Consider the following 27,375-nt stretch of genomic DNA (forward strand, 5'->3'; position numbering starts at 1 on the left):
CCTGTCGTGGAGACGAGTCTGGGCCAGGTGGCCTGGTAGGACTTGGCAGCCTCGGTCTCTTTTGGAGGGGATTGAGGGGAGGAGGAAAAGGACTTCCGGCCGGAGTAGACCTGCAGCCCGCGGATCTCTGCCCGCCTCCTGGCGGCAGTCTTTCCCACCCCCTGCCTCCCGGGAGCCGGCCCAGACCTGCCCTCCCTGCAGCAGACGACTTGCTCCCTCCTCCATAGAGGAAGGCCGTCAGAATCACTCTCCCCTCCTTGATACCCCTGCCTTCTCTGGATTCAGCTTTACGTTTTCAAGGAAGGGCCACTCCGTTGTCCCTTCCTATCCACAGCCCAGTAGGTGGGAATCCCCCCAGCAGTCTTTTCCACACCCGTCTTGTCTCTCTCTTTCACTTATATAAAGAGATTCCGAGCTTTCTTTCATCTTAGAAACAACTCTCCTTTGACTAAGGAAATTTGTGTTCATGGCTGCACTTCCTGAAAGCATGTTCTACAGTTAACCACAGTCACTTCCTAACATTGTCTTCAGTCCACAGCCCGCCAATCCGCTGAAACTATTTTAATAAGGCTCCCATACTTAAGCCTCCTAACGGGCAGGTCTAAGGGACTCTTTCAGAACTGGGTGACATAATTTGCACACACTCCCCACCCCCGCCCCTGAGCTGTACCACTTGTGACCACTACCCCCTCCCTGAAAGCTGCTTCTCCTTGCTTCTTGTTGACAGCCTCTTCCAGGGCCTCCGAGGCTCTGCTGGTGTCTCCTCCTCTGCCCACTCTATCCATATTGTTCCAGGTGGTTCCCTCCTAAACTTTCTCTGTTCTCTTGTCATGCTTGTCATGAGTGATCTCATCAGTTCTCAAGGCTCCCAACTCTGTGGCTCCAATGTGCTCTTTCCAGAGCTCCAGAGTCGTATTTTTAAGCTGCCTACCAGATAGCACCTTGAAATCATTCAAAACTTCAAATTAAACATGTGCAAGCAAAACTGATCCGTTCCTCCAAACTTGCCTAACTTCCTGTATCCTCACTCTCAGTCAGTATATTTAGTTGGTCACTTCAGAACTCTCTGAGTCATTCTTGATGACTGTTTCATTCATTTAACATCAGAGATTTATTTCTTGCCTCTCCAATCACAGGCACGGTGATGGAGGTGCAGTCGTGAAGAAACAGACATGTTGGGGAGACAGACAAAAACATAGAAAGTTGTAATTACAAGCTGTGATAAGGACCATAAAGGAAACAAAGTGCTGAGATGAAAATGGTGGCAGGAAAAGGGGAGGAGACCTTCTTTAGAGACAGTAGTCAGGTAAGCCTTCTGAGGAGCTGTCATTTGAACTGGGGCCTGAAGAATGGGGCATCAGTTAGGGTACTTCGATTGCAAGCAGTAAGGACTGTCTGTAAACAGAAGTATGCGAGCTCCTCTTAAGAACGAATTCATTGGAAGGGAATAGGGGAAGTGTGGCAGAATCATAGTTGTCCCCCATAGTCTGTTCTCACCTTTTACTACACTGATACATTTTTAGTTGGGTACATGAAGCCCTGATGAGAGACCACATTTCCCAGTTTCTCTTACAACCAAGCGTAGTCAAGTTCTCACCAAGGGAATGTGAATGAAAGTGATGTGTGCAACTTCTGCATCGCTTGCTTAAAAAAGCCTGCTGTCTCCACTGCTGCTCTTTCGCCCGTCCCTGCGCTAGATGGCGCCAACGCAAAGCTGTGGCAGTGCCCCGGCTCTAACCATGCCCAAGAGGAAAGTATCCTCAGGTGCCGCAGAGCATCAAGAGGAAAGGAACCAGGGTCCATGGATAACTCATGGAGCTGAGGCCCCCTGCCACCTGGGCCACTTCTACCTCTCGACTGTTACATGAGAAATAAGTTTCTGTTTCATTCAAATCACTAGATTTTGGGGTCTCTTATTGCAGCATACTCTGTACCATAAAGATAGAGAGAAGCTCACAGATGAAAACCTCAGCTAACCAAAACTCAGAAAGGGTAGAAACCAAACGGACGCTGGGTATCTCCAGGATACCCCAATGGATGAGTCAGCCTCAACCTCCTGTAAGGAGTCTGATTTTCTAGTTTGAGTCCCGCATCCTCCTACAATCTCTATTTATATTCCTATCCATTTTTATTAGAATAATGTTGTAAATAAAACTTTTACGTTTTGCTTTTCTCATTTGTCACTATACTTTTAGTGGCAGTATATGTCTCTTAGTTGGATGCATAATTTATGATGATTTAAATTGAACCACTGTCAGTTGCACTAACCACCACTTCGTCATTCTATACATTTCACCAATATTGATATGCATATTATCCAGTGCTAAGTGAATTATTCACAAGCTCGAGTCGGTGTTTGCTTTTTTTTAGGTTCTGTAATTTTACTTTTTCTCCAGCTTTATTGAGGTATAATTGACAAATAAAATTATAAGATATTTAAAGTGTACAACGTGATTTGATATTATGTATACATTGTGAAAGGATTCCTTCCATCAAGTTAATTAACACATCCATCACCTCACATAGTTACTTTCTCTTTTTTTTCTTTTGGTGTGAACATTTAAGTTCTACTCTCTTAGCAAATTTCCATTATCCAATACAGTTTTATCAATTACCGTCACCATGTTGTACATTAGATCCTCAGAGCTTATTTATCTTATAACTGAAAGTTTGCACCCTTTTACCACCCTCTCCCTATATCCTCTGGCAATCACTTTTCTACTTTATTTCTATGAGTTCAATTTTTTTTCAGATTCTACATATAAATGATACCATGTAGTAATTTGTTTTTCTCTGTCTGGTTCATAATATCCTCCAGTTTCATCCATGTGGCAAATGACAGGATTTCCTTCTTTTTAAAGGCTGAATAATATTCCTGTGTGTGCATTTTCTGGATCCATTCACGGGTTGATGGACACTTAGGTTGCTTCCATACCTTGGCTATTGTGAATAATGCTGCAATGAACACGGAAGTACAGATTTCTCTTCCAGATGATGGTTTTGTTTCCTTTGGATTGGGATTACTGGATCATATGATAGTTCTATTTTGAATTTCTTTTAGAACCTCGATACTATTTCCATAGTGGCTGCACCAGTTTACATTTCCACCCATAGTGCACAAGGATTCCCTTTACTCCACATCTTCGCCAGCATTTGTCATCGTGGTTGTTTGCTTTTCAATGGTGCAAAAAACAAGGTCATGTCCGGCTGCATGAAGGTTTTGCTCGTTCAAAACAACCTGAACAGGTAATTTTTTTTTCCCTAAAGATTGGCAACTGAGCTAACAACTGTTGCCAATCTTTTTTTTTCCTGCCTTTTCTCCCCAAATCCCCCCAGTACATAGCTATATATCTTAGTTGTGGGTCCTTCTAGTTGTGGCATGTGGGACACGGCCTCAGCATGGCCTGACAAGCAGTGCTGGGGCCCCACCCAGGATCCGAACTAGCAAAACCCTGGACCCCCAAGCTGAGCACGCCAACTTAACCACTGGGCCGTGGGGCGTTAATTTTGAGGCACCAAACGTTAGAATAAGATACTGTACTCATCTCAAATGGGATGTCTCAATCTGTTTACAAAACTGCACTCCGTGAGGCTCAAAACAGTTATAAATTAGCCCTTCCGGGACATTAAGAGGAAGAGCATGGGGTCAGAGCGAAAGTGTTTCTGCCCTGGTCTGGGGAGAAGGCTGTGGGCAGGCTGGGTCGGCTTGCGGCCTCAGCCGCCATCAGGCAGGAGCACCGGACAAGGCGGAGGCTGGACCCGGGCCGCGCAGGCCCCAAGTGGTGGGCGCCGAGAGGACACCCGAGGAGCAGGCCCGACGCGGCTGAAGAAAGAAGGCTCAGAGATCACAGACCACGGAGAGGAGGGGGCTTGCCCGGGGGACTGCGGGCCGTCGGACCGCCAGGCCAGTCCAGGCTGCGGAATCGGAGAGGCACCTGGGCCGGGGAGCGCCGCGGGGACGGGGAGAGGCGGCGCCTCCGGGAGTGAGGCGGGGCCACGAGGGAGGGAGAGGCGGGGCCACGAGGGGGAGAGGCGGGGCCACGAGGGGGAGAGGCGGGGCCACGAGGGAGGGAGAGGCGGGGCCACGAGGGAGGGAGAGGCGGGGCCACGAGGGGGAGAGGCGGGGCCACGAGGGGGAGAGGCGGGGCCACGAGGGAGGGAGAGGCGGGGCCACGAGGGGAGGCAGAGGCGGGGCCACGAGGGGAGGCAGAGGCGGGGCCACGAGGGGAGGCAGAGGCGGGGCCACGAGGGGAGGGAGAGGCGGGGCCACGAGGGGGAGAGGCGGGGCCACGAGGGGAGGCAGAGGCGGGGCCACGAGGGGAGGGAGAGGCGGGGCCACGAGGGGAGGCAGAGGCGGGGCCACGAGGGGAGGCAGAGGCGGGGCCACGAGGGGAGGCAGAGGCGGGGCCACGAGGGGGGAGAGGCGGGGCCACGAGCGGGGAGAGGCGGGGCCACGAGGGGAGGGAGAGGCGGGGCCACGAGGGGGGAGAGGCGGGGCCACGAGGGGAGGCAGAGGCGGGGCCACGAGGGGGGAGAGGCGGGGCCATGAGGGGAGGGAGAGGCGGGGCCACGAGGGGAGGCAGAGGCGGGGCCACGAGGGGAGGCAGAGGCGGGGCCACGAGGGGGGAGAGGCGGGGCCACGAGCGGGGAGAGGCGGGGCCACGAGGGGAGGGAGAGGCGGGGCCACGAGGGGAGGGAGAGGCGGGGCCACGAGGGGAGGCAGAGGCGGGGCCACGAGGGGAGTGAGAGGCGGGGCCACGAGGGGAGGCAGAGGCGGGGCCACGAAGGGAGGCAGAGGCGGGGCCACGAGGGAAGGCAGAGGCGGGGCCACGAAGGGAGGCAGAGGCGGGGCCACGAGGGAAGGCAGAGGCGGGGCCACGAAGGGAGTGAGAGGCGGGGCCACGAGGGGAGGGAGAGGCGGGGCCACGAAGGGAGTGAGAGGCGGGGCCACGAGGGAAGGCAGAGGCGGGGCCACGAAGGGAGTGAGAGGCGGGGCCACGAGGGAAGGCAGAGGCGGGGCCACGAAGGGAGTGAGAGGCGGGGCAACGAGGGAAGGCAGAGGCGGGGCCACGAAGGGAGTGAGAGGCGGGGCCACGAGGGGAGGGAGAGGCGGGGCCACGAGGGGAGTGAGAGGCGGGGCCACGAGGGGAGGCAGAGGCGGGGCCACGAAGGGAGTGAGAGGCGGGGCCACGAGGGGAGGGAGAGGCGGGGCCACGAGGGGAGGCAGAGGCGGGGCCACGAAGGGAGTGAGAGGCGGGGCCACGAGGGGAGGCAGAGGCGGGGCCACCGGGGAAGGGAGAGGCTGACAAAGTACTCACCCTGACCTCGGTCGCCGAATCGCGGTCCAGTCCTGGGCTGCGTCCTCCGCGAAGGGCCCCTGTCCCCGCCCTTTGACAGACTGTCTGTTCGCTGAGGCTCACCGCAGTGGGGTCACTTGCCCGAGGATTTCCATTACGATAGATCTATTTGCATTTCAGAGACATGCCCCTGCGGGTTGACCCCGATTCTATTACATTTAATAAACGAACCATGGATTAATGAGAACTAACACTTTGACATAATAAACGTTTACTTCTTGGCCAAACCCTGCATGGAGGAAGAGCCTTTAATATGGGTAATACAAAATATCTCATGGATCCAGAAACTCATTTCTTGTGGCAGGTTTTAAAATATCAGAATAAATCCTAACAGTGGACAAAGTTACTCACCCGGTGTCACACTGCTAGGACCTATAAATGTAAGTTAAACTTGAGGGGCTATTTTCTTCAACTTGAATATGTTTTAACGTTTTAGAATTTAGTAGAACTCCATTACAGCATGGCTATTTATTACATTGATTCTGATCTGATGTGGAATAATCACGTCCCCAAACCAAAACTTCATACATTAAACTCCCAGTTTTAACAGACTTTTTCACACCGCTGATTCTATCTCTTCACACCAGTGTGGCGAAAGCTTTCTGTGTTTAATTTATTCGTTCTGAAAGTATTAGAATGGATTAGAATGTTTCACTTTCATCAGATAACGTTTGAAAGAGTGCTTCCTTTGTTTGAGGGCTCAGTATTATTAGGCTAACGTCACACCCAGCCATAATAATTGGCAAATTGATTTGCTTTTTTGAATTCTATTCTCAAGGCTATTTGCTGAGGTTAATGTATTTGAACAGCCTGGCTTTCGGTAGGAAAACAAGTACTTTAAACTACATACAGCTTTCACTAAGGTGAGAGAGGACCAAAATAACATTCTTTGCTTAAATCATTCAATCACTCATCCAACAAATAATTATTGAGTACCTGCTATGTGTTAGGTTCCCTGAAGTGTTAACTATTTTAATATTGGGGATAAAGGTTAGTTGTGAGAATAAAAGTGTAAACAGGGAAACAATGAATTTGCTTGATGTGATACCAATAGTCTAATATATAGGTTTATGTGTATTCACCTGGCACCTTGAGGAAAGCGCATCATTTCTAAGAGAGGAATGACTGGAAAAGTGTCTAATCTTGCCTGACTGCTGGCCCTGAGTATGACTAATATAACAATCCTCAGGCTTTCCGTACATGGAGGTGGTGAGGAGGGTAATATCTTACTATGAAGCAGTGGAAGAACACTGAGGCCTTCTGAGGTTCAAATAGCAACCTACTTTCACTTTTATTTTGGAGAGGGAAATTTTAAGCTTTTGATGTGTGGTTTAGACAACTTTTTAAAATTACTTGTTGAGATTTTATGATGTGATGGTTGAACATATAGCACCATGGGTGCTTGCTAGGGGATACTTTATAAATACATTGTGTTGGCACAATTCACATAGTTAATAATTAAAAATATACTTTGTTACACTATAGTTTCTGTGTATGATGATTTATAATCCAAGTGATTTATAGTTTCCTCAGGGGCAGCTTTTAGGGCTAACGTGCCCTGAAAGCAGTCCCATCTATACAGAGAATCCTGAAGGCACAGGCCGTCAAATGAACCCCCTCGCTGTACAATGACAGAGCTCTAATTCATTTTGTGGCACAGCTCATTTCCCAAGGTGGGCATGGCCTGGCACGTGGCAAGAAATAAAGACAGACAACACCACTACACATCAGTTGCAATATTCTGTTAAAGGAGACAATCTGTAGTCACCATGATGTATGGATAAACAATAAATACTGCATCTACAAAAAGGTTATTTGTACAATCAAGACAAATAAATATAAATGCTGAATTATGATTTATCATTATCAAAACTAATATTAATGCTCTTGTACATTAACATACTAATAATATAAACTAGAAGAGTGATTTATCCTTACCATAAAAAATTTTATTAAAATAGTAAGTCCCAGGGCTGCCCCCATGGCCGAGTGGTTAAGTTTGTGCGCTCTGCTTTGGTGGCCCAGGGTTTCGCTGGTTCGAATCCTGGGCGCAGACATGGCACCGCTCGTCAGGCCATGCTGAGGTGGCGTCCCACATGCCACAACTAGATGGACCCACAACTAAAATATACAACTATGTACTGGGGGGACTTGGGGAGAAAACAACAACAAGAAAAGATTGGCAACAGTTGTTAGCTCAGGTGCCCATCTTGAAAAAAAAAATGTACCCTTGTGCGTTCATTCATTCATTAACTCTATTCATTAATTCTACATCATTAGTCATTAAAGAAATGCAATCAAAACCACAATGAGATACAACTTCATATCTACCAGGATAGCTATAATTAAAAAAACAAAACAAAAATGGATAATAACAATGATGGAGAATGTGGAGAAACTGAATTTTCGTACATTGCTGATGAGTAAATGGGGCAGCTGTTGTGAAAGACAGTTTGGTAGTTCCTCAAGAAGGTAAACATACTATTACCATGTGGTCCACGGTTTCCACTCCTAGGTATATACCCAAAATAATCAAAAACCAAGACTCAGTTACTCATATACTGATTTTTTTGCAGCATCATTCAAAATATCCAAAAGCTGGAAACACCAACAGAAGAATGGGTGAACAAAATGTGGTATTATGGAATACTATCCTCCCATAAAAAGGAATGAAGTCCTGACTCATGCTACAATATAGATGAACCTTGAAAACTTTATGCCAAGTGAAGTAAGTCAAACACAAAAGGACAAATATTGTACGATTCCACTTATATGAGATATCTAGAAAAGGCAGAGAGAGACAGGAAGTAGATAGAGGTTGAGGGGGTGGGGGATAGGAGTTACTGCTTAATGGATATAGAGTTTCTGTTTGGGGTGATGAAAAGGTTTTGGAAATAGTAGTGATGATTGCACAACATTGTGAAGATAATCAGTGCTCCTGAATTGTACACTTAAAAACAATTAAAATGGCAAATTCTGTCTTACATATTTTGCCACAATAATATATATGTTATATATATATATTCAATAATGTATTATATTCTATATAATAGAATATAATATATTATGTGGGTCTATTTCTGGATTCTCCATTGTGTTCCATTGATCTGCCTATCCCTCCATCAGGATCACACAGTCTTATTACTGTAGCTATATAATAAGTATTAAAATTGGGTAGAGTGATTCCTCCCACTTCTCTTTGTGAAAATTGTTTAGCAGGGGGGCTGGCCCCGTGGCCGAGTGGTTAAGTTCGCGCGCTCCGCTGCAGGCGGCCCAGTGTTTCGTTGGTTCGAATCCTGGGCGCGGACATGGCACTGCTCATCAGACCATGCTGAGGCAGCGTCCCACATGCCACAACTAGAAGAACCCACAACGAAGAATACACAACTATGTACCGGGGGGCTTTGGGGAGAAAAAGGAAAAAATAAAATCTTTAAAAAAAAAAAAAAGAAAAAGAAAATTGTTTAGCAGGGCCCACCCCTTGGCCGAGTGGTTAAGTTCATGGGCCCTGATTCATGGCCCAGGGCTTCACTGGTTTAGATCCTGGGCGCGGACATGGCACCGCTCTTTAGGCCATGCTGAGGCAGCGTCCCACATGACACAAGTAGAAGGACCTGCAACTAGAATATACAACTATGTACTGGGGGGTTTTGGGGAGAAGAAGAAGAAGGAAAAAAAAAAAGATTGGCAACAGATGACAGCTCAGGTGCCAATCTTAAAAAAAAATTGTTTAGCTATTCTAATTCCTTTGACTTTCCACATAAATTTTAGAGTAATTGTGTCTACATCTACAAAAAATCTTGCTGGGATTTTGATAAGAATTGCATTAAACGGGAGAAAATTGATATCTTTACCATGTTGAATCTTCCAATCCATGGACAGATTATGTCTCTCCATGTATTTAGATCTTCTTAGTTTTTTTAATCAGTGTTTTTGTAGTTTTTAGCATACACATCCTGTATATGTTTTGTTAGATTTACACCTAAGTATTTCAATTGTTTTTCTGTTTGTTTTTGCTGAGGAAGATTCACCCTGAGCTAACATCTGTTGCCAGTCTTCCTCTTTCTGCTTAAGGAAGGTTCCCCCAAGCTAACATTTGTTGCCAATCTTCCTCTTTTTTTGCCAAGGAAGATTGAGCCTGAGCTAACATCTGTTGCCAATCTTCCTCTTTTTTTGCTAAGAGTCACCCTAAGCTAACATCTGTTGTCAATCTTTTTTTTTTTTTTTTTGCTGAGGAAGATTTGCCCTCAGCTAACATCTATGCCAATCTTCCTCTACTTTGTATGTGGGTTGCTGCCATAGCATGGCTGCTGATGAGTGGTGTAGGTCCACACTGGGGAACTGAACCTGGGCTGCTGAAGCAGAGCATGCTGAACTTAACCACTAGGCCATGGGGCTGGCCCCTCAATTTTTTTGAGTAATTGTAAATATTACTGTATTTTTAAAATCAGTGTCCATGTGTTGCTAGTATATAGAAATACAATGGGTTTTGTTATGTTTATCTTGTAATCCTGCAACCTTGCTGAACTCACTAATTAGTTGTAGAAAGGCTTTTTTGGGTAGACTTCTTGGGATTTTCTATGTAGGAAATCATGTCTTCTACAAATAGGGACTGTTTTATTTCTTCCTTTCAAATCTATATGCCTTTTATTGTCTTTTCTTGTCTTAATGCACTGGCCAGAACTTCCAGCACTATGCTGAATAACAGCAGTGAGGGTGGACATCCTTGCTTTGTTCCTGATCCTAGAGGGAGAGCAGTCAGTCATTTTCACTGTTAAGTTTAAGGCTAGCTATAGGATTTTTGGTAGATTTTTAAAAAATCAACTTGGGGAAATTGATTCCTATTTTTCTTAAGAGTTTTATACCATAGATAGGTGCTGAATTATGTCAAATGCTTTTCTGCATTGGTAGATATGATCATGTGAATTTTCTTCTTTAGCCTATTAATCTGGTAGGTTACACTGATTTTTCAAATATTGAAACTGGCTTGCTTCCCTGAAATAAACTCCACTTGGTCATGGTGTATGATTTTTTAAATATATATTGCTGAATTTTCTTTGCTAATATTTCAAAATTTTGGCATCCATATAAACGAAAGAGATTGGCTTGTAGTTTTCTTTTTTTGTAGTTATTTATACCGTATTACTTGGCTTTAGTATCAGGGTAATACTAGTTCCATAAAATGAATTGGGAAGTTTGCCCTCCTCTTCTATTCCCTAAAATTCTCTAAATGTTTGGTAGCATTCTCCAGTGAAACCATCTGAGCTATCAGATTGCTTTTGTGGGAATTTTAAAATTATGAATTAAATTTCCTTAATAATTACAGAGCTACTCAAATTATCTATTTTATATTGGGTGAGTGCTCACTGCCAGGAGGCAGAATTCTATTGTATTTATTTTATTAATTTTGTCATTACCTTCTGTTTAGAGTAAATGATACGGATTGAAAACCTCCTCCAGTGAGTCTGTGATGTCCCTTTCTTCTCCCGCATTAAGAAAACTATTGCTATAACATAAGAGAATGCATTAAATTATTCTAAGAGCTCTATAAAGCAATTCAAGGGTGGGTCAAAAGTCCAGGTCACAGAACTGTGTAGAGGTTTTTATAAACTGAATTATATGTATCAGTAGTCCACCTACCCACCCTCAGGGGTAGTTTTATTAGGTAACTATGACGGCAGCATATAATTATTATACATTAGGTATTTGCATACCATTTATATTATAGTTCTCCATGAAGCACCAAAGTCTGTGACTTTGGTACATTTACTTTGATTGTCAAAATTCTGTCTTGCTTGCATACTACTTTATATTGACATGTTTTGTAAAGCCAAAACTTTTATTTGTAAGTAACAGCAGCCTACTGGAGCTTGCTTTCACAAAAAGGTAATTTTATATAAAGAAACAGGGTGTCTCATGAAACTCAAAGGCTGGCATACAGAGAGACCCCAGGAAGGGCCTGGAACTGTGCAATGCAGCCCGGGGAATAATTTGTTTCACCTCTGCTCTCTTTGTACATCTGCTTTTTTCTTTCTCCCTAAAGATTAACTTCTGTCTGCTTGCTGCCCTGTTCTCAAAGCAGAATCTGGCTGTGACATACTCCCTAGTTGGTAGTATATGGATCTACTGGGAAGAGACAGACTGACATGATCTTCCTTCAGGTCTGATTTCAAATTCTCAGGAATAAGAATCCAGTTAGCCGATTAAGATAATGAGTCTACCTGTGGTCCAGTTGGTTTGGCCAGAGATGTATGTGTTTAGGCGTCACAAGAAAAACCAGGACTGCCAGGAGTCTACTCCTGTATTCCTGTGGATGGGGGGGGGGACGTGGGGGGGCCGGGCCGCCATTTCCAAAGACCTCCTTCAAGTTTCAAATACATAGGGTACCTTGTTCTACTCCTAGAATCTCTGAGATACTGTTAAAGATGTATCCACAGTGAAATTGTTATAAAGTCCCACATTAACTCTCCGCGTAACCAAGGTTACTTCTGTGTTACCAAGTTGAATCATGACTTATGTCTCTTATAATGTTAAGAAGATATAGTAAGCAGCAGAAAGACCCACTTTTACACCTGGAAACAAAGTCACACCTCAGAAACTGCTTCAAAGGCTTCAGATCTTTCCTTTTCCAGCATTAACTCAGTTAATCTGGGAAGTCAGCAGACAGGGTGGTCGACCTCCTTCCCACACTGAAGAGAGCACAGGAACAGCTCTAGTTCACCAGTCACAGAATCCCTGCCCCAGTTTGTGAAATTGTAATGTTATCCCTGAAGCCAGTCTTTAGCTCAGCAGGTTTGTTATCTGACTATTATTTGTGGACATATAACCCAGTAGGTATCTTTCTAAGCCTGTTGGAATATAAATCTTTCTTACTTGAAATGGAAACAAACCCATACATTTTGCCCAGCTAAGCCAGTTAAGTTGTTAAATTGGTTACAGTGTAACATTTATCTTGCCTTTTACAACCATTTCCACAGTCATAAATCGCGGTCACTGTGCCCCACACTGTGTCTTAGAGTAGGAGCTCCTACAGACAATTATACACTCACAGTCCAAATGGACCAACAGCAAAAAGCCCTCCACTGTCTATCCTTGGTCCACATGCTATGTGTGCACAAATGTGCAAATGTGTGCAAAATGAAGACGGCTACGGAGGAGGAAGTCTCACACGGACCTCCCTGGTTATACTTTCCAAGGAATTATTCTTTTTTGCCCCAAAGCTAGATCAGATTAGGGATCAGTTTACCACACGGCCAAGCCTAACTTTTCAATACAATCCTTTCCTTTCTTCCTGCCTTCCTTCCTTCTTTTGCTGCCATCTTCCTTCCTTTCTTCTTTCTCACTCATTTTTTATTTATTTATTCTCTCTTTGAAGCAGCACCGTGTGGCAATTAAAGTCATTTTATTTGGTTTCTGATCTGTAAATAGTTGTAAATTTCCTGGCTTACCAACTGTTTCTTGAGATTTGGAAGATTAATTCTTTTCTCTGGGTTCTGTAACATGGACAGTTCCTCCTGTTTTTTCACCACCAGCCTAGCCATTAGATCCAATGCAGAATACTATGCTGGGGGCAAAGCCCTATTGAGGGGTAGTACTGCATGATGTCTTAAATTTGTTTAGTATCATTGGGACTTATTGGCCAATTAGAGGTCAGTGTTCTGCTTATATGCCATTTTCTTGATATATCTCTAACAATAGGGGAAAACATAAACAAACAGAATAAGACAAAGCAAAAGACAAAACCTATAAATCAGAAAGCTTAAAGCTGGAACCACTATAGAGAATAAAGACAGGACAAGGACCGTAGCCCTCAGGTCTTTGGTGTCCCCGAATGTCTTCCTGAAGACGTCACCGTCTGCACCAACACAGCGCTCTACAGCGGTTACGGCACACCACCACCAAATCTGCGTGACTGACAGCACGGCGCTGACAACTGTTACTGCAGACACCACATGCATGTTGTTGATTATGTAATTACAAAGCTTGCAGTACTCAGTTAAGCAGTCTCAATGACTTAGCCTCTTGGTTCTTAGAAAACAAAACTCTTTCTCAGGACATCAATATTGTAAACTCCTTGTCAGTTTAGAATGAAGCAATTATCTTGCTTTAGCTTAAAAATACTCTTCTGATACTGAAAATCAAATTTCTGAGGTTATGCGCTTCTTCTTAACAGGGGTGTTATTGATATCTCCAGGATATGAAATGTTTCTCCTTCCAACAATTTTAGTGATTAAATGGTTGACATAAAAACAATACATCCATAAACTTCCATGAGCAGGAACATTATTTTAACAGATTGGAAACTATGATGATTCCAGAATTTGACTTGTCTGACTCTATTTTCAAAGGACCACCTAATGGGAAAATTACTAACACAATCAGATGTCCAATTTGTACCATGTTGGTAAAAGATTTTATTTCACATTCTTTAAATTAAAATGTGTACCATTCAGCCTTCTTATTTACAATCAATAAAAACTGACCTTTGAGCAGAAAATGATTCGACTGGAAATGTCTGAGGAGGCCCACAGAATTGTCTAGAAGGCACAGCTGGGACTACACCACAGGACTGCTGGCTTAGACGCGTCCCACCAATGCTTTCCCTATGACACTTGTTGCCATTGGCACTCCTGCCACTGGGTATCCGCTACCATGCTGCTGGACAGTCACTTTGGACACTTGTCCCAGCAACTATGGAGTTCTGAATCTCTCAAAATCCAAAGCCTGGACTAGGACACTGATTAGTTAATTGGTTGAGCCCAGTTCAGTGACCCAAATCTCAGCTCCCAGGGAGACAGGAAAAGGAGAATCTACTTGCCCACCCTCATCTTTCCTTCTACCTAATTTGGGGTTAAGGCAAACAGGAGGGGTGTCTGCATCCGGGGCAGCCGAATGGCATGGACAGGTCTGAGTCTAGAGCTCACAAGTTCGATCATCCTATGGCTGTCAAGTATTCTGTCGTACCTTCTCTTCTTTGAATGGCACTGACTAGTTGATAGTGTTCTACTAATAATTCAATAAATTTACCTGTAATTACAGTATATTTTTAAAATAATTTTTGCAAGACTGAGAAATATTTATGCCTTTGTCTGAGACGTCTAATGTCTTGGGAAGTTACTCCGGTGACTAAAGCATTATTGCACTATATTATGCAAAAAATTGTGTTGGGGGCCGGCCCCGTTGCCGAGTGGTTGAGTTCGCATGCTCTGCTGCGGTGGCCCAGGGTTTCGCCGGTTCGGATCCTGGGTGCGGACATGGCACCACTCATCAGGCCACGTTGAGACTGCGTCCCACATGCCACAACTAGAAGGACCTACAACTAAAATATACAACTATGTACTGGGGGGATTTGGGGAGAAAAAGCAGAAAGAAAGAAAAAAGATCGGCAACAGTTGTTAGCTCAGGTGCCAATCTTTAAAAAAAAAAAAATTGTGTGTGGGAGTATGTATCTTGGGGACAAAGAATAACAAAGCAGAGTTCAGAATTCACAGCATTTTTAACGTGAGGGGAAGTTAGCAATTAGTTCAATGGTTCTCAGTCTTAGCTACACATTAGAATCACTCAGGGAGCCTTAAAAAAAATGGTGGGTAGAACTTCTACCACAGACATTTTGACTTAATTGATCTGGGGTGGGGCCCAAGCATTTGTGTGGTTTCAAAACCAGGTGATTTTAATGTGCAGCCAGGGCTGAAAACCACTGATCTAATCCAGCTTCCTGAGTTCACACAATAGTTTGGTACGATAGATAAAAGAACACCAGACTTGGATCAAAAAATCTTAATCTGAATCTCCTCTGTACCAGTTCTTGATCTTAAGGAAGTTGCTCCCCTTCTCAGTGCTTCAGCTCCTTCACCTGTAAGGAACAATATATACTGTCCTAATCAATTAAGAGATTTCTCCATCACAGGAGTAGAGAAATTGATGATCAATGAGGCGAACAACTCACCCAAGTTAAACGTGAGTCAAGAAGTGCTGGGAATAGTTTAAGGATGTAATTTAGCTTTTTCTCTTCCTTTGAGCCACTAGACCATATTGCCTGTGTTTATTTTTATGGTCTGAAGCTGTAACTATTCAACAGTTTGCTAAAATATCAACTATAACTCAAACTTTTGTTTTTAGTTCCCTCATTCCCACTTTTAATAATGCTAATAATGAGATGAAGTCTTCATACTCAGGCATAACTAAGGTAATTATCAAGGTTTTGATTGGGATGCAACTTTCTTTATGGTTAAAGAGGAAGAAGCAGAAAGTGGTTCCTCAGCTGACACAGGGAGAGGACGAGGGAGGGAACTACTGAATTTGCATCCATTAAAGTAATCAAGAACACTTATAAATGAAAATGAATTGTTTTCATTGTATTCATTGGGTTTCTCAGTTTTATTTTTGAGGGTCTCAACCTTTTACCATGTATCATCAAAAAATGATGATGCTTTGGTGGCCGGAGTGCATGGGTTTAGCACGGACCTGCACCACTCACCAATCCCTGCTGTGGCAGGTGACCCATGTACAAAGTAGAGGAAGATTGGCACAGATGTTAGCTCAGGGACAATCTTCCTCAGCAAAAAAAAAAAAAAAAGTTTGAAACTTTATTTTACTACCTACTAGGCATTATGCTGGCACTAAAGATTCAAAAATGAAAAGGACACAGCTCTCTCAGAGAGCTTATAAGCACATAGGTACAGTCCTAAGGGAGGGCAAATGCTCCTGCCTCAATTAGATTCAGCTGGAAAGGATTAGTAATTTTTCTAAAGATACACTCTATCATAGCTGCTTCTTTCCTCTTTAGTTCTACCGCTAATAGACTTCCTGGGGCTCTATGCTTTCTTCAAACTAGACAGAGCTCAATTCTGGGTAAGTCTGGACGAAGGGCTCAAAATGAAGCCATAAGCCGGGGTGTTACCTTCCTCAAACAGGCACATAGTCAGACCATGCTCGCACCCTCGCCATCTGGTCAGAATTGTCCTTGGCACTCCATGGGACAAAAAGAAATACGCAACAGAGTCCTACAGAATGAGTGCTTTTCAAGAGCTCCAGGAATTCAGAAATAGGGAAATAGCATGGGGTGCCACCGTTAAAGAAGACTTGTTCATCGCATTTTAAAAGCAGAAAGTTAAGCCATTTTTGATTTTTATTTAAAAAATTTTTTTATTTTTCTATTTTGAGGAAGATTAGCCCTGAGCTAACATCTGCCATCAATCCTCCTCTTTTTGCTGAGGAAGACCGGCCCTGAGCTAACATCCATGCCCATCTTTCTCTACTTTATATGTGGGATGCCTGCCACAGCACGGCCTGTCAGCACTGCTAAGGTCCGCACCTGGGATCCGAACTGGTGAACCCCCGGCTGCCAAAGCAGAGTGTATGAACCTAACCACTGCACAACCGGGCAGGCCCCCTGCTAAGCCATTTTTTAAAAGTAAATCTTTTTCCTGTAAGTTGGTATTTTAGTCAGGAATATTATAAGCATATTATTAAATATGGTTGTTGAACAGGTTAGAAATTATGAGATGGTGTTTTATACAAGGGAAGCCTGGTTTGAAAGTAAGCTGGAGAAATCTCTTCATTTGCAGGCTTTGAGTTGAAAAGCAGAGATCAATTTTTCTACAGTTTTTGGAGCTTTCATTTGTATCTAAAACTTAAAAACTGTGAAACAGAGCACAAACTGTGAAATCCAGTATTTTGTTTCATAAATGTAAGTTTCAGTTTATCTGTAAATATTTCGTTGAACGGAAATAATATTTTTAAAATAGAAATTTACTCTTTTTGAATTGTTAATTGTTTCAAGAAGGAATCAAGAAACAATATTTCACCAGTGGTACAATTTAGTAGTTGCCTAAATTGTTACTTTTTGCAGATATTTTGGTTTTATTGAAATTCCCTTACTTCTTTTTTTCTAACTGCCATGATATATAGAGTTAAAAATTTTGCATTGTTTGTATTTATTTCCTGACCATTATTACTTGTTTTATGATTATTACTTAAAATAATATATTGCATAATTTATTGTATGGTGGGCCACTCTAGATATCCAATACTCTTAAGATATGCCACCACCTGAAAAGCTTGTCAATTAACTTATTTCAAATCCCTGGATAAAAACCGTACGTACCTTTCTCCCCTTGTCTCACCCGTGGTCTAAAAGGCATTCGTTCACTCGACTAACCACCGACCTCCTGACACCCAACCGCTGCCGCTGGGAACATGCTGCTGACAAGACAGTCCCTGCCTCCGTGGAGCCTGCACTCTGGTGGAATACAAACGCAGGCTGGCTTTCAGAAGCAAGCTCTTCAGCCCCAGCACAGCGCCAGAGCCAGGTAGATGCTGGGGCTTCAAGCGGCTTCCACTTTTAACTGTATCACACCTTCCACTGAAATACAAGTCCAACCAGCAGATCAATCCCCCATTCACTCGGAAAAGCTGGAATCTGCTGTGAGAAAAACACCATGTTGGCATGAAACAAAATACAACACCTGCCTCTATTTGCCACATATAAATAATAACAAGAATTACTATGCGGGCTGGCCAGCGCAGCAGGTAAGTTTGCCCCTTCCGATTTGGTGGCCCGGGGTTCGCCAATTGGGATCCTGGGGTCGGACATGGCACGGCTTGGCACGCCATGCTGTGGCAGGCGTCCCACATATAAAGTAGAGGAAGACGGGCATGGATGTTAGCTCAGGGCCAGTCTTCCTCAGCAAAAAGAGGAGGATTGGCAGCAGATGTTAGCTCAGGGCTAATCTTCCTCAAAAAAAAAAAAAAAAATTACTATGGCACTTTATAGTTATAAAGCATTTCAAGAAATGCCATACCTGAGATTCCAAACAGCTGTGTGTAGGCAGGGAGTTGGCTTAATTTGGGGGTTAAGAGGGTGAGCTGTAGATTCACGATTTAAATCTCAGCACTGTGACCTTCACAAAATGACCTAAGCTCTCTAACCCTCAGTTTCCTTCTACGAAAATACCAGTACTCAAAGGTACCTCATGTGGTTGCTGTGTGGATTAGAACAACATATTTAAAGTATTTAGTTCAGTGTTTACCAATACAAAGTCAATACACGATGACTATTTTCATTCATATTCATCTGACTGTACAAGAAAACGAAGTTTACGAAGGTCCAGACTTAAAAACTCACAGCTGTGAAAAGGAGGGGTGACACTGTGAGCCCCAATCTTCTGACTTAAAACCCTTCCTTCAGTTTTAAGGCAGACGGAAAGTAAACTAGATCACAGAACACTAGTAACTTCAGGAAGCCTACTTCAGGCTGAAGCTTCTATTATTCCACCAATACAAGTTCTTTAACCCCCCTACCATTATCAGATCTTCCTAAATTGTGAAACAAAAAGTATGCCAACACACGCTGTTCTAGCATCTTCCTCTAAAAAAAAAAAACCCTACTTCCTGTTTCCCTCCCGTTGGTTCACTTATTTCAAACTTTCGCCTCCTCCTAAGCCGCCCTTGGTCGCTGAGCGTCTGCACCAGAAAGCCCTGGAGCCCGCACCAGCGGCGGTCGTCTCACCCGGGACGCGCGGTGCGCCCGACACGAGCTCGCGAGCCGAGCGCCGGGCGCGGACACCGGGCCCGGCTTCCGAGGGTGAGCGGCCGACGGGCGGGGACGGCGTGTGCACGCGGAAGCCGTCACCCCCGGACAGCCGCGGGCCCGGAGGGTCCCCCGGTCACACCGTAACGCAGACCGCGGGGGGCGCCCAGCCCGGCCTCCACGCGCCCCCCGAGACGCCGCCCAGAGGAAGGAAAGCCCGCGCGGGCTCCGGGCGTCGGGGCGCGAGGGCGGGCCGCCCAGCAGCCCAGGGGCGCCCGTCGTGGCAGCGGCCCCGCCCCCCGCGCATCCGCGCCTCCGGCTCGAGGGGGCGGACGCGGAGAGCGCGGAAGGGGAAGCGGACAGGGGACCCGAAGCCAGGGCGGCGAGCTGGGGCCGCGGGTCAGAGGCCGGGGTTCGCGGGCCGGGCGCACCGCCCCCGCGCCTCTCCGAGCCGCCGTAGCCCCGCCCCTCGCGCGGCGCCATGACGCCGGGCGCGCGGGCCGCTCTCCTGACAGAGGTCGCGCCCGTCCGAACGGCCGGCCTGCGCCGCGCATGCGCAGTCGGGAGGGGAAGTGAGGCGGTTTCCTCGGCGCCTTTTCCGGCGGCGGCGGCGGCAGAGCTGGGCGGAGGAGGTGGCGGCCGGAGGAGCCCGCGCTCGGGGCGGCGGCCGAGGTAACGCGGGCCCAGCTGGACGGGCGCAGCCGCGGCGCTCGCCGGCGCCGGCCGTAACCCTCTCTCTGTGTCTCCGCAGGCAGCGCCGAGTCCGCCCGGCCCCTGACGCGGCGCCCTGCCCCTCGCGTGGCCTGCGCGGCGGTGACCCGGCCCCGGGCGGCGGCGGCGGCGGCGGCGGCGCGGGGCTCGGGCCGCGGAAGGGCGGTTCTGGCCGGCCCGCCCGCTCCCCTCGGCAGGGCGGCGGCCGCGCGGCAGGAAGCGGGCGCCGGCGGGTGATGCCCGAGTGAGCGGGCGGCCCTGCCCACGAGGCGCCCACGCAGGCCGCGCGCCCAGGCTGGTTCCGGCCCCGCGGGGCGGCGTTGTCGGCGAGGCCCGCGACCCTGAATGCCCCCGGGCCCGGCTCCTCCGGCGCGATGGGGAAGGTGCTGTCCAAGATCTTCGGGAACAAGGAGATGCGGATCCTCATGCTGGGCCTGGACGCGGCCGGCAAGACCACCATCCTGTACAAGCTGAAGCTCGGCCAGTCGGTGACCACCATCCCCACGGTGGGCTTCAACGTGGAGACGGTGACTTACAAAAACGTCAAGTTCAACGTGTGGGACGTGGGCGGCCAGGACAAGATCCGGCCGCTCTGGCGGCACTACTACACCGGGACCCAGGGCCTGATCTTCGTGGTGGACTGCGCCGACCGCGACCGCATCGACGAGGCCCGCCAGGAGCTGCACCGCATCATCAACGACCGGGAGATGCGGGACGCCATCATCCTCATCTTCGCCAACAAGCAGGACCTGCCCGATGCCATGAAGCCCCACGAGATCCAGGAGAAACTGGGCCTGACCCGGATTCGGGACAGGAACTGGTATGTGCAGCCCTCGTGTGCCACCTCGGGGGACGGACTCTATGAGGGGCTCACATGGTTAACCTCTAACTACAAATCCTAATGAGCGTCCTCCACCCGGCCCCGGAAGGAGAGGAGCGAACCATTCATAGGATTATCGCCGCCGTCACCTCTTTCAATGGCCACTTTCTCTTCTCTTCAATTCGAACTCGGGAGTTACGGTTCTACGGTTTGGGGGCGGGTGAGGGGTTTTCTTTTTTGTTGGTTTCTTTTTTTTTTTTTTTTCTTTTCCGCTTTGCGTTAGAATGCTCTGATGTGACATTTGACATGAACACAAAGTGCTAGATGCTCCTGTTGACTTCCAGCAAATGGGATGGGGGAAATATAGCAGTTCTTGGTAAAGTCCTTTATAATAATGGTTTGATTTTTTTATTTCGAGAGAATCTTTTTTCCAATGTATGCTTTTTTTCCTTTTTGCCCAGTTTTCCTATCACCTGCTGTAGATGGCTTATTTTGCATTCATGCAGACTGTGTTGCAAGTCTGTTTCATCTAGTAAACTGAAAATTATTGCTTAATCAAACTGCCGTTTGTCTTTTATATTTAAGGCCTTTTCTCCCTCCCTTCTGAGTTCTAACTTTAACTTAGTAATTTCGAATGTGACCTTTTATATCTAAGACCAGTATAGTAAACTTAGCCCACAGTGGCAAATAATGAGTAATATCATTGTAATATATTCCAGTTGCACATCAGTGTGTCAAACAGGTAATATAAGAAGTTCTTTGAAATGTCAGCTATTAAATTCTGAAGCATACGTCATGCATGAGTAGGGATAAAACTCAAGTTCCCCATTACATAGCTAACTTACACTGCATAAAAATATGAAAGTGTAACTCGTCGAGGACACAGATTTTTTTCACTGCGAAGTTAGCAACTTTGCTGTGTTTTCCCTCTTTTTTAACTTGAAAAATAGACTCTTTCCAGGAAATGGAGCAATAACGGTGTATGCCACACACACATGAAATATTTGTAGATATCTTAAGTGACTTTTGGGCAAAACTGGAATATATACTTTTACTATGTTTCAAATGTCTAAGACCAATAGTTTTAAAATTACCAGAATGTTTACTTTGTTCATTAATAAAGCATTTAACAATTCAAATTATATGCACCCTTTACCTAGTTGGAAAAATACACGTTCCTGTTTTCACGTTGCAGCAACTGATTAAGCTGAAGGTAGAAGTCTTTTTTATAGATGAGTGATCCACATCTCCGTTAATTAGAACACTGGAAGAGATGTTTTATAAAAAGGATATTTAATTCTGTTTGATTGTAGGATTAACTCATGCAAGTAGTAAGTCAGATATCCTGTTGGTTCAATAATACACTTTCTCCTTTAATGAAGGAAATGTGATGGATGAATGATGTGTAGACTTGAGGAATGACAAAGGGGAAGTGGAAGGAAGAGAAAGAACCTACAGATGACGATGAATGTAAACTTATTTTTCTGCAAGGGTAAGCAGTGTGCTCACTGGTGATATCCAGATCCTAAGGAGATTACTTGCTTAGCTGGTTAGGACCAGTAACTAGATTATTGAGACCACTATGATAATACTTTGAACCAAATGTTAATGCTTGGTAACAGAATTGGGGAGCAGCATCTGGTTCTTATATAGCCTTAAGGATTAATTTTAGAGATCCTCAAGGAATTAAACTTAGGGAATTTCAGAAATGTACACTGCAAAAGCAGTATGCAGGAAGAGGTGGAGTTGATTTTGTTTATGAGGGTGTGTGAAAACTAAAACTGAGCGGGATATCATGGTATCTGGTTGGACAGTATTGGTCCTTCATGCTTTGGCCATATTGTATAATGGAGCTTTTACCAAAGATGTATGAGAAGCATAAGGCTACAAAAAGTCAACTCTTCAAAGTAAAACTCTTGACAAACATTTTACTTAAAGCAGATGAGAAAAGGTGCTATGTTGTAGGCTCCTGATGGTGCAGAGGGATTTTTGAATTCAAAATGCAACTGAAGTATAAAGTTCTCAGTTTCACTTTAGTAGAATATCTCTAGAAGCTGATAGACACATCTAAGAACATTTTAGAACAGTTTAGTTGCCATCTAAGAACACATAAGAACAGTTTAGTTGCCTTTGAAATTCCCAAAGCTCCACCATAAATTTAATTCTTAGTGTTTTAAATGATTACATTTAAGGTACATAAACATGGGTTATACAAATATCAATGCTGTAGTAACATCCAGAAACAAGACAAGCACAAAGGTATAAATGCCTAAACTGGAGGAAACTTGAAACCCTCATGTTAATTCTTAAATGTGGAATTTCTAACTCGTGACAGTTAGGTTGGTAGACAGCCATTTTTTTTGTCTTAAAATAACTGGGGGCATAGTTAAAATTTTATACATCAAGTAATTGCTATTAATTGTTGCAGGTGAGATGTAGTTATTTTTAGTTTATTTGAAATGTCTAACTGAAAGTGGTGGGGGGGTGGGAAGCAAATATTTGAAGTTTGGAAAACCCTAAACCTTTTGGTTAGAAATTGTAATTTTCACTTACGTTTTCTTTAAGGATAAAAAAGGTTGATAATTGATGTAGTTAAATTGAACCATAACTATTGGTGATCATGGAGCAGGTAATTACAGCCTGCAGAAAAAGTTATAATCTAAGAATTTAAAAAATAAGATCCTGAAGTTTTTGTTTAATTGCATCAATTTCTGTGTGTATGTGAATTTATAAACTGCAGTAAGTTTTGAATGAGGTCAATCTTGTCTAATATGAGTAAATGAGTCTGTAGACTGGTCTCCCCACACTGAAAAGTACAGTACTTGGAATTGTGCTCTTTATGGTTGTAGTGTTGGTGAAGCACTAATATGCAGAAAATAAAGGAATTACACAGCGCAGCTTCTCACGTTATGTTACTCGTTTGAACTAGATTAAGTGGGACATGTGGTGTGTTGGGCCATGTTTTTCTCCAGGGATATACCGTATAAAGTGGCTTAATTTGGGAGTCACCTAGCTTTTATGAGAACAAAAAAGAGAATCAATTTGGTTCTTGTACTGCTGCTTGTATAAAGAGGTTTTGCCCTGATTTAGTTCCACCAAACTTCATCTGATTTTATGATAACTTAGGACACAAAAACAATTGAAAATGGTTTTTAAAAACTAAGTTTCTATAGCAGTTTTTACTATGCCACTGTTTTTTCAAAATCACAGTCTTAGCGTTTTTAGGAGTACAGAATTATATCCGAAGAGAATTGGCCTACAGAGTCGTCTTAACCCTTGACAATTGACTTTTGGATTTTGAAGTTTGTGCTTTAGAAGCCGAAGGGCCTTGTCTGATAAGAATGGCAGAATTGTAGCCATTTAGAAAGCAGTAGATGGGGAATAACTTGTTGGATAAAAGGGTTCTTAAAACACATTTCCTTTCTTTGTAAGCATTCCGAACTTTTGTATCAGCAATTTTTGTGGTTTGATTTTAGAATGTCTTAGTGTGATCTCCAGTATGGTTTAACCCCCACATTAATGTTATTAATATATTTAGTACTGTGATTTTTTAATGGCTATCAAATATCAACTTATCAGTGATAGCAGTAGAAAATATTTTACTCTTTAGTGAGGCTTTATGTTTTAATGTAAGTTTAGATGTATAGTAGACATAAGCTGAATGGTGGTGGAACTTACTAAGTTTCTGAAGTTACATCCTCAGTACCTTGCCAAGTGTATAGCAGGCTTATGGTAAGGCAAATCTTGTCTCTTTCCTCACAGGTAAAAATTGTAAAACCACATAGTATAGCAATTGAAAATAACTTTTAAGTCTGACTAATCACTGAGCATAATGTATTTGGAATATAACATTCAATAGAATCTAGCTTTTTGCTTTGTTTATATCGAATGGTCAAATAGCAAAGAAGCAAGTAGGAAAGATTACAGTATTAGGAAGTTTATAAAAAGGGAATGTTAGGAGAGGGAGCTATAGCGGAGGCACAGTAACTTTTCCCTGCTTTGCTAAACGTTAAAGTTGCCAGACTAGATTAGTGAGTTGAATGGGCAGGGAGTACCGTGCAGGTGAGATCAAAGAGGGAAAACAGGTCTGTAGAGGTGTTTAGGAATGACAATTGAAATTCGTTATTGACTGAGCTGAAGTAATGGTAAACTTTCAGGGAATTATTCCATAAGAAACAACCTCACTGTGTGGGATAGTAAGAAAATGCTTTAATTTTGAGCATGTCCCCCCATTGTTTAAAATGTTTTGTGACTCCATGAAACAATTTTAAAACGAGAAAGTAATTGTCAATCTTGTCCTTGAATACCTTTTCACTTGTCAGATTATTTCATTTGGATATGTGTTTCCTCCATAGTATTTGTTTTATAAGTGTGAGGGTGGAGTTATTTATTGAGGCCTACGGTATGCTTGGCAGTGTTCCAGGTGAAGGAGAGACATCAGTGAAAAAAACAGTATCTGCCTTCATGCAACTTACAGGGGTGGTGGGGGCTGGGGAGGGATGACAAAGATCAGATGATAAATAAAAATGTGTCAGGTGATATAGTATGTTATATGTATAGGGGGACAGGTAGGAACATGTTCAGAGAAGGCCTCATTGAGAAGGTGACATTTGAGCAAATATTTGAAAGAGCAAAAATTAATCAGTGGAATTGACATAGTAACAGAAAGATAATATGTGTAGTGTAAAGCGGGGGTGGGGGAGCTGTGGCCAAGGGCAAGTCTGGCTGAGGCCTGTTTGGGACTGAGCTAAGGACAGTTTCTGCATTTTTAAAGAATGTTTAAAGACTGGATGAAAAAAACATGAATATGTGACAGAGAGAGTATTTAGCCTGAACAGCCTTAAATATTTACTGTTTCGCCCTTTACGAAAAATGTTTGCTGACCCCAGGTCTAAAGGTCAATTTTTACAACATTACCAAAACATACTGGAAATCCAGCAATAAGTAAAAGACATTTTTAAATGAATGAATGACTAATCAAAACTTTAGGAAACAGTGGCACGTGTGATTTTCCATACTTGAACATTTAGTGATCCTTGAGACTTGTTAATGAGTAGTCTAACCTGCATTTTTTTTCCCCTAAGTAAGTTTAAATGTGTGAAATCAGTAGTTTTTCAGTTTCAATTTTAACATTTAAAATTTTGTGAATCATTTCATTTAAAACATTTCCCTTATTTTTATGGTAGTTTTACTGGTGTTTGGATATAAGTTAAATGTGCTTCTCTGTTAAAGTGCCCTTTCCTCCGGATGACCCAGGTTCATTTGGAACAGGTTCAGGTAACATCATTGAACTCTGGCTTTTATTCAGTGGGTGTTACTGTAATCAAGTCCTGAGTCCAGTGTTTTATATTATGACACTTTGTAAGAGGAAGTGTTACTGACTTGGAAACTAATATGATGCATGATATTTGGTTTCTTCTAGTATTATTCCTCTAACCAATATAAACTAGAAAAAATAATTTACTTCACACCTAAGTTATTTCTTGCCAGGAGAGTTGTTCTACACTACTTATAGAGTAGGATGTGGAATCTATAACTGTCTTAAATGAGAAACTAAACAAAATAATTCAGCAGGAGTTACGGGAGTAAATTTTATGGAGAACAGTTACAAATGGGCTTTAAGAAATACAAACACTTGTAGTTCACGGAGAGATCTATGTGAAACTGGTTATTCATGACCATGAAAGCTGTTTCCCATTACAGCCGAATAGACAGGCCTGAGAAGGTCACAGCAGGTGAGAGGGAAAAACCAAATTTGTTAAGGGAGTTGAAGCAGAGATTTGGATCTTTAGAGTTTCTTCTAAAATGGCAAACCAAAGTGCTTTCTCTCCCTATCTTCTTGTTTCTGAAAGTTAGTTTTGTGAGTAACTCCTAGGTTGGAGCTACGCCTGAAGAGATCAAATTGGGAAACATTCTAAGAATAGTAAGTTAGCGTTTTTTGAATGTTTCCCGTGTGCCAAAGTTAGTTTTTTTTGAATGTTTCCTGTGCGCCAGGCATTGTTCTAAGCAGTTCATGCATATTAATTCTTTAATCCTCACAACGACCTTGAGAGAAGAGGCTTCCATTTCATACTTGAGAAAACTGAGGCTCGAGAGGTAGATGTGAATAAAAGGCGTAGAGACAGCCTCTGGACTCAGGTAGGCTGCACTGTACTGTGAGTGGGACTGAAGGGAACCAGTGGTTCGTAGTGTACTTGCTATTTTGTGTGTGTGTTTGCCTGCAAAAAGCTTAGCTCGAGTGAGGTCCCATAATTTTGTTATTTGATCATCAACAGATTTTGAGTCCCTATATAATGTGAATCTTCTGTGTAATGGAGGACATGGTTATTAGACTCTGCTTAGGAAGTTTTTTTCCTGTAAAAATCACATGTGACTACTTGATAGATTGTGAGTTTTATAGATCATTATGAAAAATAGGAAAAGTTAAGTTTTCACTAAGCTGATTATTTGCATGTTTATATGTAGGCTCCTTTTGATTGAAGAAAAAAGTTTTAGAAAATTTAAAATGCACAATTTGTATTGTGTCTCTAGTTGATAAATTCATAACTACTGACATTTCAGATATTGTTTAAGAAGTGAATTTCTTGCTTTTCAGATCCCATTACGGCTCACATTCTGTAGGTGAGGTTTGCTTAAAGAGCACTAGGTCCTCCTGTCAGCAAGAGCCTCGAGTCTAGGGTCAGCTGGAGAGCTTTAACCATGTGCTGTGGTGTTTACGCCGGGACTTAAGAGTAAAGGTTGATAATTTTGGTAAAGTGCAAAATGCCTTATTTTAAAATCCTATTTTATTTGTCGGTAATGTCTATATGAGGTAGAAATTTTAGGTGAAGTAAGACATAGACATGGAATGTTCAAAGCAAGCAATCAAGTGTTCTATCAAATTCTAGACAGAGGAGAGAGATTATACCGTGGGCCGGAGTGGGCCAGAGAAGGCCAGTGGGAGTTGAGTTGGACCC

The 27,375-nt window shown here is 43.9% G+C and overlaps 1 protein-coding gene and 1 long non-coding RNA gene across 6 annotated transcripts in view; both read left to right on the plus strand.

The window, feature by feature from the left end:
* The first annotated feature begins 9,168 nt into the window (after nt 1–9,168).
* ARF6 (ARF GTPase 6) lies at nt 9,169–23,316 on the plus strand. 2 transcript variants are annotated; one of them, XM_070588719.1, is made up of 2 exons: nt 9,169–18,942; nt 19,640–19,973. In XM_070588719.1, exons 1-2 carry the CDS (start codon nt 18,696–18,698, stop codon nt 19,834–19,836), a joined length of 444 nt encoding a protein of 147 aa, XP_070444820.1. In that variant the 5' UTR covers nt 9,169–18,695; the 3' UTR covers nt 19,837–19,973. The 2 variants fall into 2 exon arrangements, with proteins under 2 accessions (XP_070444820.1, XP_070444812.1); XM_070588711.1 differs by lacking the exon at nt 9,169–18,942 and adding an exon at nt 19,408–19,560 and having other exon boundaries at nt 19,640–23,316.
* A 2,637-nt stretch (nt 23,317–25,953) lies between these two features.
* The window catches only part of LOC139078123 (uncharacterized), a 57,945-nt gene continuing 56,523 nt past the window's right edge, over nt 25,954–27,375 (plus strand). For 3 of the 4 annotated variants that reach the window (XR_011530915.1, XR_011530918.1, XR_011530922.1), the window contains exon 1: nt 25,955–26,557. This is a non-coding gene — a long non-coding RNA (uncharacterized lncRNA). Of the gene's footprint in view, nt 26,558–27,375 lie in introns of all 4 variants that reach the window. The other variant, XR_011530923.1, reaches the window with a different exon arrangement.

The sequence above is a fragment of the Equus przewalskii genome, chromosome 1, assembly GCF_037783145.1.
Source record: "Equus przewalskii isolate Varuska chromosome 1, EquPr2, whole genome shotgun sequence".
Taxonomy (NCBI): domain Eukaryota; kingdom Metazoa; phylum Chordata; class Mammalia; order Perissodactyla; family Equidae; genus Equus; species Equus przewalskii.

Coding starts and splice junctions, on each gene's coding strand:
- ARF6 (XM_070588711.1), top strand. CDS start 19,974: ATGGGGAAGGTGCTGTCCAAGATCTTCGGGAACAAGGAGATGCGGATC.